General features: G+C 44.2%; 1 protein-coding gene across 7 annotated transcripts in view; it reads right to left on the reverse strand.

The window, feature by feature from the left end:
• GPHN (gephyrin) overlaps window positions 1-13,837 on the reverse strand; it is a 1,154,395-nt gene that overhangs the window by 52,707 nt on the left and 1,087,851 nt on the right. For all 7 annotated transcript variants that reach the window (XM_029598877.1, XM_029598878.1, XM_029598879.1 and 4 more), the window contains one exon: window positions 1,838-1,991. In XM_029598877.1, coding sequence (XP_029454737.1) covers window positions 1,838-1,991 — 154 coding nt within the window. The remainder of the gene's footprint in view (window positions 1-1,837; window positions 1,992-13,837) is intronic.

Raw genomic sequence — 13,837 nt, forward strand, 5'->3', positions numbered from 1 at the left:
CCCACTGAAGGCATAAGAAATCGACTGCCTGCCTGGCCAATACCACCTGGAGGCTTGAAACTGAGCCCAAACCCTGGAAGACCAATAGAACAAACAAGTCTAGTCCTTAAGTAACCTCAATGGCTTAGGATCCCCTAGATTCCTAATTAGCTGCTCCAAATGCTTGCCAAATAGAATCTTCCCCAAGTGTGACTTAGACCAAGAATCTGTAGCCCAGTTAATAAAACAGAAAATGTCATAATGCCTCTGTATCGCTCCATGGTGAGACTGCACCTTGAATACTGTGTACAATTCTGGTCGCCGCATCTCAAGAAAGATATAGTTGCGATGGAGAAGGTAAAGAGAAGGGCGACCAAAATGATAAAGGGGATGGAACAGCTCCCCTATGAGGAAAGGCTGAAGAGGTTAGGGCTGTTCAGCGTGAAGAAGAGACAGCTGAGGGGAGATATGATAGAGGTCTTTAAAATCATGAAAAGTCTTGAACGACATTTGTTGCCAGAGGATGTGGTTAATGCAGTTAGTGTACTGGGTTTAAAAAAGGTTAGGATAAGTTCTTGGAGGAGACGTCAATTAACTGCTATTAATCAAGTTGACTTAGGGAATTGGCCTCTGCTATTACTGGCATCAGTAGCAAGGGATCTTCTTAATGTTTGGGTACTTGCCAGGTTCTTGTGACCTGGTTTGGCCTCTGTTGGAAACAGGATGCTGGGCTTGATGGACACTTGGTCTGACCCAGCATGGCAATTTCTTATATTCTTTACGAAGCCAGAGAAGACTTTTGGCAGTCATAGCCAAAGCCACTGACCATGATGAAATCTGAAGAACAACAAAGAAGGCATCAGCCAAAGGCCATCGCCGAAATCTTGATGCATCCTCATCTTCTAGGAGTTTCAGAAACCAGCTCATAAGTGCCCAAACCACAAAGCTGCCACAATAGGCAATTCAGACTATGGGCTGTGAAAGAGAGTAGATGCTTCAAAGACAGCACAAATTCAACAACCTCCCCTCCCTGTAGGCACTTACTGAACTTAATCAGGAATAGGTGAGATGTTCTGCCAGTTGACTCTCCTCAGCTCCAGCTACTGGCCTAAATCTCTGAAGATTCCTCTTTTTTTTTTTTAAAGGCCTTGGGGCAGCTGTGGTTGGGGGGGGGAAGAACAGATAAGAGGATTCTCTCCTCAGAATTTGAGAAACACTCAAGAAAAAGGGTACTGCTTCTCCTTTTTTTTTTTTTGTATTGTAAAGAGAGTCCTCCCACCCCACCATGGATCTACCTATTCCCCTTTGGGACTGGGATCCTCTAGAGTGGGCTTGCACTCTTGGGTGCACCAGTAGCTTTGCCCAAAGCCTGCATCAATGCCTTTCAAGATCCTGCTGCACCACCAGACAGTCCTACCATTAGCTGGAGACAGAGAATACTGGATCTTTCTGCGCTGCACCATCTCTAAATAGTGGCAATGATATCATGTGAAAAGTCAATGTACTCTACCTCCATCTCCTGGTAGGGGAAAATAATCCACTTATAAGGACTGGGCTGGACAAGTGTAGCAGGATAAAATGGAAACATTTGAATTTTTTCCAGTTTTTAACAATGCCTCCTGTTAAACCACCTTTTTGAGTCCTTAGGCCTGTAGCTGGGAGAAGACCTTGTTACCAGGACTCTTTTTTTATGTATCCCTAGTTGGGGTTACATTATGTTCACAAAATGGACATTATATACAAACATTCTTGTGAATTCAATAAAAAAAACATAACACACACAAATAAACAGAGTTCTCTAAGGAAAAATACAGAAACCTAAAGATTTAAAACCATTTTGGACTGAAAAGTATTTTACCTCATTCCCTGTTGACATGACTGCAACCACTGGAAACTTGTGAACTTCTACTTCCGTGACACCTACTGTTGCTAGGAGACCAATCTCAGATGGTCCCATGTGGGTTCCCTTTGCCAGCACACATTCACCTCTTTTAATGTCATGCCCTATAGGTCTGAGACCCCCCCAAAAAAAGAAAAATAGCCAGTATCATTCAAAATGAAGCCTATAAGAGATGTGTTTGTTGCTCTACTCTTGCTAACAAAACCACAGTTTATTTGAATACTATTCTAGGCAATGGATTCTTAAAGAATGTACCTTGACAAAAGAAAATCATTAACATTCTACACATGCTCCCCAATCTATTGGGAAACCAAAAGAAAAGACATTGAATTCTAGTACATCTTTTCATTTAAAATCCATTTAGATGTACACTTTAGCTAGAGGATCATGTTACCTCTTATTTAGAACCCTGAGCTATGTCTTTAATTCCTCTTCCTTTAAAAAAGGATGACTAAAGCAATAAAATAGAGGGGCCTTTGAAGGATTTTCTAAATAAGATATCTGAAGAGAGGAATAATATAATCTACTGCAAAGCAAGGAATTCTCACAATAAAGGTATGTGCAATTACAGGCATACATTGTTAGTATTTTACCCTCTCAACATTTCTTTAGCATTAAAAATCAATGAAGGCGCCCTGTGCTTTACCCTGGGGCTCCCTAACCCACCAAGACATCAATAAATGGAAAATACCCAACTCAGAGGTCATAATTATTAATGTAGTCTTTTTTTTTTTTTTTTTAACTTTAAGGTGAGCAGTTTTTTTTTTTTAATATAATATGAAACATTATAGCCACATAAAACAGCATAATAGACAAAAAAAACAGAACCATGTTACATCTCCATGAATTATGGCATACCAGGAGCGTTAATAACAAAACAGCAGGCTCAAAAAAGAAAACAGAAATACCATTCATTCCCCTGGTATGAAGCAAAACAGAAAGATCAAAACTGACCCCATACTAAGTTACATAATCCATGAATTCCCTTAAGAGACTGCATCAGTATTTCAATGGTTGGTGTTTGCTTCCAGTATTGAGCTATTGTGAATCTGGCCACCAACAGCATTTGAGAAATCAGCTTTTTTCATCTTACCAACTACAGGGCATTAGAAACATGTTTAGTTCTGTTTTCTAGCAGAATTCTAAATTTGTGGGGCCATGGCCATTTTTGGCTATTAACATCTTTTTTCCTTTAGTGCTTCTTGAATCATACTAGGAGAATCCCATTCCAGCACTTCCATCTATACTGCCTAACAATTTATAACTCATGTTAAGTATCGGATAATGTCATAATGGGCTTCTGAATATTATGAGATCAATATTTAGTGAACTGGCGAGTAGGTAAGGTATCTGGGTAAAGTTATGCAAGGTCAATATTCAGAAGGGTTGTCTGGCTAAGAGCTGGACAAACCCAGGGCTTAAATAAGTCACCCCACTGACTGGATAAATTTTAGCTGGGTAAGTCATTAGCTGGCTAAAACTTAGCTATATATAAAACAGAAGGTGTGGGGTGTTCCAGGGATGGATAGCACAAAATATCAGTGCTGCCCAGCTGAGTTTAGTCAGCTATTTCTGGTCACGCAGAAAGCAGTTCTAAAGGTATCAGAGTATGTATATCTGAATAATGTTTGCCTTAACCAGCTATATTCAAAATATAACCTGTTGAGTAGAAAAAAATAATCCTTTCAGGCCAGCAGGCCTTATCACTCATCCTCCCACTTCACAAAATTACTATAAATGTTTTCGGGCACAGTGCTCAATTGCACCCCCCCCAAAGCATGGACAAAACGCTTCAGGCCATATTAGCCTGAGGAGCTTCCCCATTCTCTTCCAAATCTGTCATAAATTAGTAGGCTCTGAGCCTTTTCGTACTCTCTAACCTTCCCACTCCCACCTGGAACCCCCTGGGGTCTGGGGCTGCTAGCAGTGCTGTACATGCCTACTGCTCCTGGTGGCATGCAGTGTTATTTTCAGATAGACTGTCAAAGTTACACTGGATGCTGTTGGGAGTGGTAGGAATGTACTTTGTTCCTGATGGCCCTGGGCCTTCTGGGGAATTCTAAGTGGGAGGAGGGAGGATAGGGGGTCGGAGTAGGATCGGAGTTGTGGGATAAGTTGGGGAGGAGTCTCTTTGGACTGATATGGCCTGCAACAATTTGTCGTTGGTTGGGGTGGGGAGGAATAGGATACTATATCCATCAACATTTTTAGTAATTTTGTGTGACAATGGTGGATCAGGCTTTCTGGCTTGGAAGGATATATATATATTTTTTATTGTTCTACTTAACCAGATATATTTCAAAAATAACTGGTTAAGGTAAAAGTTATCTAAGTACACATAAGCAGAGTTGTGTTGCAGTGGTGAACCCTTGGCTGAGACGAGGTTGGCGCTATCTGTAGGGGGAACCCCAACAGGTCCTCGTCATCAGCAGGTAGAACTGGAAGGTGCGGAGACCCAACTGGACCTTCACCACTACCAGCCCTCGTTCCCTGCAGGTTGAGCCCTTGGGTACCAGGGCCAGTTGAACTAAGGTGGGGGTCTCTGGGGGCGTACAATCCTATGACGAGACGCAAGGGCGTAGTCTGGCAGGCCACAGTCAAGGCTGGCGGTGGTCGAGCAGAGGTCCAGGGACGTTCCAGAGGTCGGGGCAGGCAGCAGCAAACAGAGGTCAACAGACGTTCCGAGGCTGGCACAGGCAGAAGACAGGCGGAGATCACAAGGCATTCAGAGGTCGGGGCAGGCGGCAGGCAAGCAGTGGTCAGCAGACATTCCGAGGTCGGGGCAGGAGGGGTGGGCCACATCACTGAAGTTGAGCCCCAGGGGGGTGGGGGTGGTGGAGAACACATCGCTGAAGGTGCGCTATGTTTCTTATTTTGCCACTGGGCCAAAGATGTGCCATGAGGGGAAAGGTCCACATCACTCTAAGATGCACTGTGGAAGGGGTGGACGCCATCACTGAAGATGCACCACAGGGGTGGCTTCATTTAAACTGTGCCGTTGTGGATTTTTTCTTCTGCCCGTGGGGTTGGGAATCCGGTGGGTGCCTCAGAGATGTGCCGCCAGCCTGAGGATTATTCTGCCCGCAGGGGTGGGAATCCTGCGGGCAGTTTGTTGACATTGTGCCACTGGTGTCGGCTTGAAGGCAGGGTGAGGCGGCCATGGCAGAAGTATTTTGGGGCCATGTTTTGCTGTCTCAAACTTTGCTGCCTGAAGCCGCCGCCGCCTCACCCTGCCTCATGATAGAACCACCCCTAGTTTGAAAACTAATTTGGTGTAACTAAGGATCCCTTCTTCAGTCTGACTTATCATAATAAACTCTCTTTTCATAAACAGAAACAACTGAAAGAAAACCCTTCCAAAGGCAGATCATTATGGTAATCTAAGCTAAATTTGTTGCAGTGTTTTTTGCTAGCACTGTTATGACGACTTGCTTTTATAGGAGGGTATTTTCAAAATTGCCTGTTCCATTTCAAATTGGACTTTGCACCTATTCTCAAAGGGAGAGTACGGGCATACTTTCCGTTTGAAAATTGTCCTGCAAAAAGTACTCACAAAGATCTGCACCTGATTTTCCTGCATGTACTTTTTTCCCCTTAAAATAACATGTGTACATTTGAAAATGTAATCTAAGCACTTTATTTCTCTCTCCAGAACTAAGCATACCACAGAGAAAAGGTATACATACTTTTTAGCTGGGTAAGGGCTGATCAATTTTCAGGCAGCCATTGAACCGTACTTGGGAACTTTAGATTTCCAATCATCCTGAGATTGTTGTAGATCGGGGGGGAGCCGTGTCCATGTATTCACCAGTAGCAGCATGCATATACATTTTCTCACATACACACACTAACACACTCTTTCACACACATATACATGCTCATTCTCACAACACATACTCACTCTTATTCCTTTCATGCACATCCACACTCATTCAATTCTCCTGCTCTTTCACAAATACACTCAGGTCAGTAATAGCAACCCGAACACTCCCCACTGCCAAATATTTTGTTAATTAACACAAAACCCTGCAAAAATAAAAAACACATACCTAGAACCTTGCCATACCATATCATAACAGCACTAAACCTCAGGACTCAAACAGTAGCAACTGTTTCTGTTGAAAGGCAGCAATGCAAATATTATACCAAGCCCTAGAACACTAATACACCACCTAATGGGGAAATAGAACAAGCTGGACTGCTACAAATCCCTACAGAGAAACTACATGCTAGCAGAAATGCTGGACCTCAGTTACACACAGTTACAGATGCAGGACACAGACAGGCCCTTATCTAATACAAAATAAGGGACTGCAAATTAGAAACAGAAACATGCAGACCAAAATAAAACGAAAAGCCCAAGAAACCAGACTCTGAACAATGGAATATTGAAGAAAAAAGAAAATATAAATATAGGGCCAGATATTCGTACCTACGCGCGGGCGTAGATTTGTGCGCTCAACCCGGCGCGCACAAATCTATTTAGCTATGCAAAATAGGCTCGGCGCGCACAGGCGCGGGTTTTTGGGGTTACGAGTGTAACCCTTTTAAAATTCACCCCATAGTGCACATTTGCAAAGATAGCATATGCCAATCACTAAAAACTCTAATTTTTTTTTTTTTACCTTTGTTGTCTAATCTTATTTTCTGATCGGTTGGTCCCAGCTTTTTTTTTTTCCCATGTTCTCTGTATTTTCCTAATTCATTTTATAGGATATCTTATTTTTCTTTCTGTTTCTTCTCTGTCCACCTGTGTTCTTCCCTTCCTCCCTTAAACACACACATAGGCTATCACTCTCAAAAGCTCTCTTTCTCTCACACACACACATACATAGAAACTCTCACTCTCATATGCTATCTCAAACACACACACATAAGCTTTCACACTCACATGCTCTCACACACATTCACAGGCTCTCACTCAAACGTGTCTCTCTTTTGTACATACACACACACACGTTCACTCTCATATGTTCTCACTCTCATGCTGTCTCTCTCTTACACACAAACACAGGCTCTCACTCTAATATACTGTCTCTCTCTCACAGATACATAGTCTCTCAACTGACTCTCACAATTCTCTCATTCACTTTCACACACACACACACACACACACACACACACACACACACACTCTATTAGTAACTCGGCCTCCCACTCACCTCTGGGCCTCTTCTCAGGCTGCCACAAGATAAGATCCATGGCGACCCTGCTACCGGGCCTCTTCTATTCAGGCTGCCGCAGAATAGGTTGTGGACCTGATCTTTTCAGGCCATCGCAAGATGGAATACATGGCAACCCTACAACAGAGGTAGATACTGCTCTTTTCCACTCGAGCCAATGCTCCTCCTCTTTCCTGCCTGTGTGGCTCTGGCATATTTTTCTTCCCTGGCCACATGAGTAGGAAAGAGAAGGAGCACTTGGAGTTTTGGGGTGTAGGCCCAGACACCTGAAAATTCTTTCAGAATTCTGGAGTCTCTGTGTCAAAGCTGGATATTACCAGGTATGCATTTGATCTGTTATAGTTTCTAAAGACCCTTTGGTCTCTGAAGATAAACTGTACATTTATTTGTTGATTTTGTTAAACTTGTAAAAACATGGAAACAGAAATGATGGCAGAAAAAGACCAAATGATCCACCCAGAAGGCCAGCAAGCTTATGCTTATGCCAGTATCTGCTGCATTGTGCAGGTTACCCTCATGCTTATCAGTTTCCCAGACCATAAAAGTTAGGGACCTTGGATGTTGTTTGAATCCAGTTTCTCTTAACCCTTTCCGTGGAAGCAGAGAGCAATGTTGGAGCTGCATCAAAAGTATCAGGCTTAGGGGCAGATTTTAAAACATACGCACGGGGTGTACATTTGTGCGCGCAAACTGGCACGCACAAATGTACGCCCGATTTTATAACATGCGTGCGCAGCCGCATGCATGTTATAAAATCATGGGTCGACGCGTGCAAGGGGGTGCACACTAATGCAAATTGTGCGTGCCGAGCCCTTGGGGAGCCCCACTAGCTTTCTCCATTCCCTTCGAGTCCACTCCGAAATCGGAGCGGCCTCAGAGGGAACTTTCCTTCCCCCCCACCTTCCTTCCCCTCCCTCTCCCGCCCTAAAGAAATCCCCCCATACCTTTGTTTTGGAAGTTACGCCTGCCAGAGGCAGATCCCCCTTTGCCGGAGTCCTCGGCCACGCCTCCCGGACCGCCCCAGGGCCGCCCTACCATGCCCATGGACCATCTGCCCTGCCCCTGCCCCGCCCATTCAGAAAAGCCCCGGGGCATACACACGTCCCCGGGCTTTACGCACGTCACCGGGCCTTTTGAAAATAGGCCCGGCGCGCGCAAGGCAGGTTATGCGCATAAATCCTTTAAGGATTCACAGTGTTAAAGAAATTTAAAGTACTGACAAGGACGGGATTTGAATCCATGCATGCAGGGCAGTTCATCACCTTAACCACTCGGCCAACTTATCTGCAGTAGTGTGTTGTCCTTCAGTTTTCTGTAGATTTTTTTTTCACTGACAGTTTTACATTCCTTTTGCTTATTTCTCTAATGCATGTAAACTTTCTACTAGAACGCAATAAAAAAAACTTTACGGATGTAAGTTCATGCATCCCTCTGAATTATTCCCACCTCAGTGATAATGCTATGGGCTGAGCCATGTATCAGATGCTCACCAGTCCCTACTTTAGGTGCTATGTGATGTCTGACACAAGCTTTGAGGACAATATTCCAAAAAGCTGAACTCTTATATTTAGCTTCCTACGTTTAGCATCTATTTTTAGTCAAACTGTGCCCTAAATTTTCAGCTGAAAAATCACCTAAATTTAGATCCCTAAAAGTTAAGGACCTAAATTTAGGCCTGCTATTCATTTACCTAGATTCAGGGTCCTAAATTGGGTGCCTAATACTGAAAATCTATGCCAAACTCCTAAACTTTGTTTCCCTGACCTAACTCCGCCCCCATAGCCACCCATCTTTTATGTACCTAAATATAGGAACCTAATGAATCTAGGATCTTAAATTTAGATATTTAGCCCTAGTAAATTTTCAAAATGACCATTTTAGAAACCTAACTCCAAAAGACAACTCTTTGAAAATTGACTCCTGAAAGACTATTCCTAAGCAGAGGAAAGGGGAAAATAAGCAGATGCGGTTTTCCCACCTTCACTTTATTATCAATACATGAAACATTCAAAGTGCGGTTGATATTCAAAAGCTACTTATATCTGGCTAAGTAGAAGCTGCTGAATATCCGGATAAATTACTTATCCGGCTAAGTTTTTAGCCGGATAACGTGTGGGTAGGCAATGGACGTAACAGTTTGGCACTACTTAGCTGGATAAATTATCTAGCTAAATAGAAATATTCAGATTAAGCCATATAAGTAGGCATTCTCTCATTCTATGTCTAAGGGAAAATGCCTTGATGAATCAGGCCCTAAGTTGGATGTGCTCAACAACAGGTCTAAACTTAGATAGATAAGATTTATTCAGTAAGTAGAGATTTATCTGGTGAAATTCAGCTGCATAGCCATTGAGCTGAATATCCCATCTAAGTTAGCCAGATAAGTCTATCCGGCTAACTTAGATGCTCAGCTACCTTTTGAATATCTATCCCATTGTTAATACAGAAAAGCATCATCATCCAGTGAGGTACCTGTGTTAGTCTGTAGTGGTAAAAATGACACTGAGGCATCTGATAACATACACTCTTATCCTAAAAAGCTTATAGGCGAATTTTAAAAGCCCTAAGCACGCAAAAGCCAGGAGATACGTGTACAAGTTAATCCGGTGCATGCCAAATGGATTTTATAAGCCACACATGTACATGCATATCTCCTGCTATGTGCACAAGTCAAACGTTTTGAAAAAGGGGTGGGGCATGGCCATGGTCTGGGCGGGATATGGGCGTGTCGGAAAGGCAAAAAGATGTGCACATACATATTTATGTGCACAGGCGTGTGACTGGTTCCCTGCCACGTAACTTTACTTCTGCTATGATTGGTGTGTAAGTAAAAAAAAACTTGGACTGGTCAGTGTGGTTTTAAGGGTCGGGACTAACAGGGGAAAAGGGAGACTATTAAGCTAGAGGGGTTGGGAAGACCTATTCCTTAACTGGGCAAACTGGGAAAACTACTTATGGCGTTGGTGCGTGTTCCTTATAAAATTCCCCTACTTACATAGTAGATGTGGCATTTGCAGACTGTTTGACCCATTTTGGTCTTTTTCTGCCGTCATTACTATGTTACAAAGTGCGTGTCTATATAAAATGGTGCACACATATATGTGTGGCCAGGCTATTTTATAATATGCGTGCAGATACATGTGTATGTTATAAAATGGACGCGTCTCTGGACACGAACCGGCAAACGAGTGCACATGTGCGCCCATGTGCCTGTTTAAAAGTTAACTGTTTTAGGTTTCAATAAATCTGTTAGTATATAAGATACCACCAGCCTCTGTGTCCTATTCACCATGGGGCGGATTTTAAGAGCCCTGCTCGCGTAAATCCGCCCGGATTTACGTGAGCAGGGCCCTGCGCGCCGGTGTGCCTATGTTCAATAGGCCTACTGGCGCGCGCAGAGCCCCGGGACTCGTGTAAGTCCCGGGGTTTTCCGAGGGGGGCGTGTCGGGGGCGGTGCCAAGCGGCGCGCCGTTTTCGGGGCGGGACGCGGTGTTTCGGGGGCGGGCCCGGGGGCGTGGCCGCGCCCTCCGGAACCGCCCCGGGTTGCGTCTAGGCGCGCCAGCGGCCCGCTGGTACGCGGGGATTTACTTCTCCCTCTGGGAGGCGTAAATCCCCCAACAAAGGTGGGGGGGGGGGGGTTAAGACAGGGCCGGGGGGTGGGTTAGGTAGAGGAAGGGAGGGGAAGGTGAGGGGAGGGCGTTAGCGAATTCCCTCCGAGGCCGCTCCGAAATCGGAGCGGCCTCGGAGGGAACGGAGGTAGGCTGTGCGGCTCGGCGTGCGCCGGCTACACGGAATCGGTAGCCTTACGCGCGCCGATCCAGGATTTTAGCGGCTATGTGCGTATCTATATATGTATACATATATCTATATGTATACATATAGATATATGTATCTATATGTAAGGGCCCCGCCCAAAAGTTAATCTTGTTCCGCTGTTATATGTAAGGGCTCTGCCCAAATGTTTTTGTTTTTTGTAAACCGATGCGATGTGTCAACGGATGTCGGTATAAAAGAGACCTTAAATAAATAAATAAATAAATAAATCTACTAAAATCCCGCGTACTTTTGTTGGCGCCTGGAGCGCCAACAAAAGTACGCCAACGCGCCGTTTTTGAAAATCTACCCCCATGTGCAGTTTTCAAAAGTGTTTTCAACTGATTTTTTTTTTCATTTTTTTTAAAAAAAGGATTCTGGCAAACAAAACTGTCAAAATAATAGGAATATACAAAATATGACTTTATAGCCATATACAAAAAGCACCACTGATGCCATATGCTCTGCACTATTGATACTATATGCTGACACTTTGAGGTTAAAAGAGTTTAAAAGTACAAACTGCAGTGAAGTTCTAAAATTTTTTCTGCTCATCTTTGTATCAATACATACAAATGATTGCCTTAATACTGGTAGTCTAAAGACAACTGAAGTGGAGGCATGGCTTACTGCTTAGTGCAGCGGGCTGAGAACTAGGGAATTCCATGTCTATGCTCCTTTTGGCTTTGTGCAAGTCACTTTGCCCTCTGTTGCTTCTGGTACCAACTTAGATTGAAGCCTACTTGGGTAGGGACTTACTTACTATACCTAATTTGTAACATACCTTCAGTTTGGCGTTGTGCATTTGTCAAGTAGAGGGTGACTTTAGATAACACATGAATTTATGCTCAGCCTTATAACAGTGCTTTGCTCTGAAAAATGTAGAAACTTAAAACAAAAATATATCTACTGTATTAGATCTTTTATACTTAATGCTGCTACAATAAATCTGATTATCTAGCTCACAAAAGGTGCAAGTTTCTACTCCCTTAAATTCCTGAGCTAGGTTTGCCGATTACCTATTTACATTTTAAGCTTGATGGTTTGCTTCAGTCTCATTAACTAATTTTAACCATTGTCTCTTGACTATATATTTGTCTTGATTAGATTGTAAGATCTATTCCATGTTTGTTGTCCAGTGGCACTATAGAAATTAGTAGTAGTACCCATTAAATCAGATAATCAACTGTAGTAATAAATTCCCCCATACAGGTATATTTAAGACCCCCACACCATTTTGGTTGATTTTCGCTGGACACATCTATCCTCCAGTACTCCAGGTGAGGTCTCATCAATGGCATGCACTTTTTCCTGCTGGTTATACCTCTCTCTGTATTCAGCCTAACATCCTTCTGGCGCTAGTCACTACCTTGTTACATTGCTTTGCTACTTTCACATCATCAGACACTATCACCCTGAGATCTGTCTCCTGCTCCATGCACATCAGTTTCTCAACTCCATCATATATACCTAATTTGAATTTCTGCATCCCACTTGCATTACTTTTTGGCAATGAATCTTAACTTCCAAGCAGGCTCAGATTTGGGCATAGGCAATATTGGCAAGTGCCTCTGGCATCAAGAATTTATAGTTGCCGGTACACCACCACCACTGTCAATCCAGGTCTAGAGAAGCGCTGTTGTCCTGCCAGTGCCAGCCCGACAACAGCAGCAGCTTCAGGAAAGAATTCATCACAGGACTTGCTAGCCCTCACATGCTCAGAGGCCTTGCAATAGCCCCATTGTTGCTACCGTTGCTGCTCGACGTCCTCACTCTGCCCTCTTTACCTCTGTGGCGACTCCCTCAGGGTCTGATGGACGGCTGGCTACCGCGGCTTCCCCCTGAGATGACGTCATCTGCTTCCAATATTTAAAGGTCTTTGAAAACGCTAACAAACTGAGTTAGCAAGGATACGCAAGGGGATTCGTTCCAAGCTACTCTGCCTCCTCGGACTTACCAGAGGTACCCACTCCTCGGGGGCCTCGCTCTTTTCTTTACTTTCAGATTACAGATAGGAACCGGTAATCGCTCCTCGAGGGCCCATGTTCCTGGACACTATGAAGATTCTCTACTGCCTGGAAGCTATCACTGCTACAAACAACTGTGAGTTACCATTGCTCTCTCAGAGCTTTCCCTGGAACCAGGTACTCGCTCCTTGAGGGCCTAATCCTTTCCAGCTCCTGAGCTTACTTTGAGACCTTACGTGAGTTTTGTCAACTAGTTCTATTCATGAACTCTGCCTACTCACTTTCTACAGTTTCTCAACAGCTCAGCCATCCTGGGATCGTTGTTCCAGTACCTGAGGGACTACAGCCCTGCCGGGCATATCAGCTCACTACTGCCACCTCTGGTGGTTTCTAATAACCTGTTTAATAAAAGAACTAATGTGTGTCTGTCTCCATACTCCAGCCTAGCCAGTGGTCCCTCTCGGGGTATCCTCCCAGGAGCGTGGTCATCTGCCATCGGCCCAGGGATCCACCCACAACTATATCAGATTCATTACAGATTGCTACTCCTTAGCAAGACGATATCTGAGACACTACAAGATTGCTGACTCCTCCCTCTCCAGGAGCCCGCTACACAGAGCTTTCTCTACAGATTGCTCCTCCTATCTGATTGCTCCTCCCATCAAGCATCTTCTCCATAGCAGATCCATAACAGATTGCTAACTCGAGCAGCAAATATAGAACAGATTGCTAATTCCCTAGCAAATCGATAACACCCATCCCTCCTCCTGCACAGGCTTTCAGTTACCAAAGAAACCCATGTGAGGGGTGGGCAACTCCAGGGCCTCCGAGCATGCCAGGGCTAGCAGACCCCGCACTGAATTTCCTTTCCCGACATTGCTGCTGTTGTCAGGCCAGTGCTTGTATAGAGGACAACAGGGTCACCTCTGAGGTGAGGTAAGGGAGGTAACCAGGAGAGAGGACAATCTGAGGGGGAGGGGGGGGGTTCCTTCTTT

The sequence above is a fragment of the Rhinatrema bivittatum genome, chromosome 4 (genome assembly GCF_901001135.1).
Source record: "Rhinatrema bivittatum chromosome 4, aRhiBiv1.1, whole genome shotgun sequence".
NCBI lineage: Eukaryota > Metazoa > Chordata > Amphibia > Gymnophiona > Rhinatrematidae > Rhinatrema > Rhinatrema bivittatum.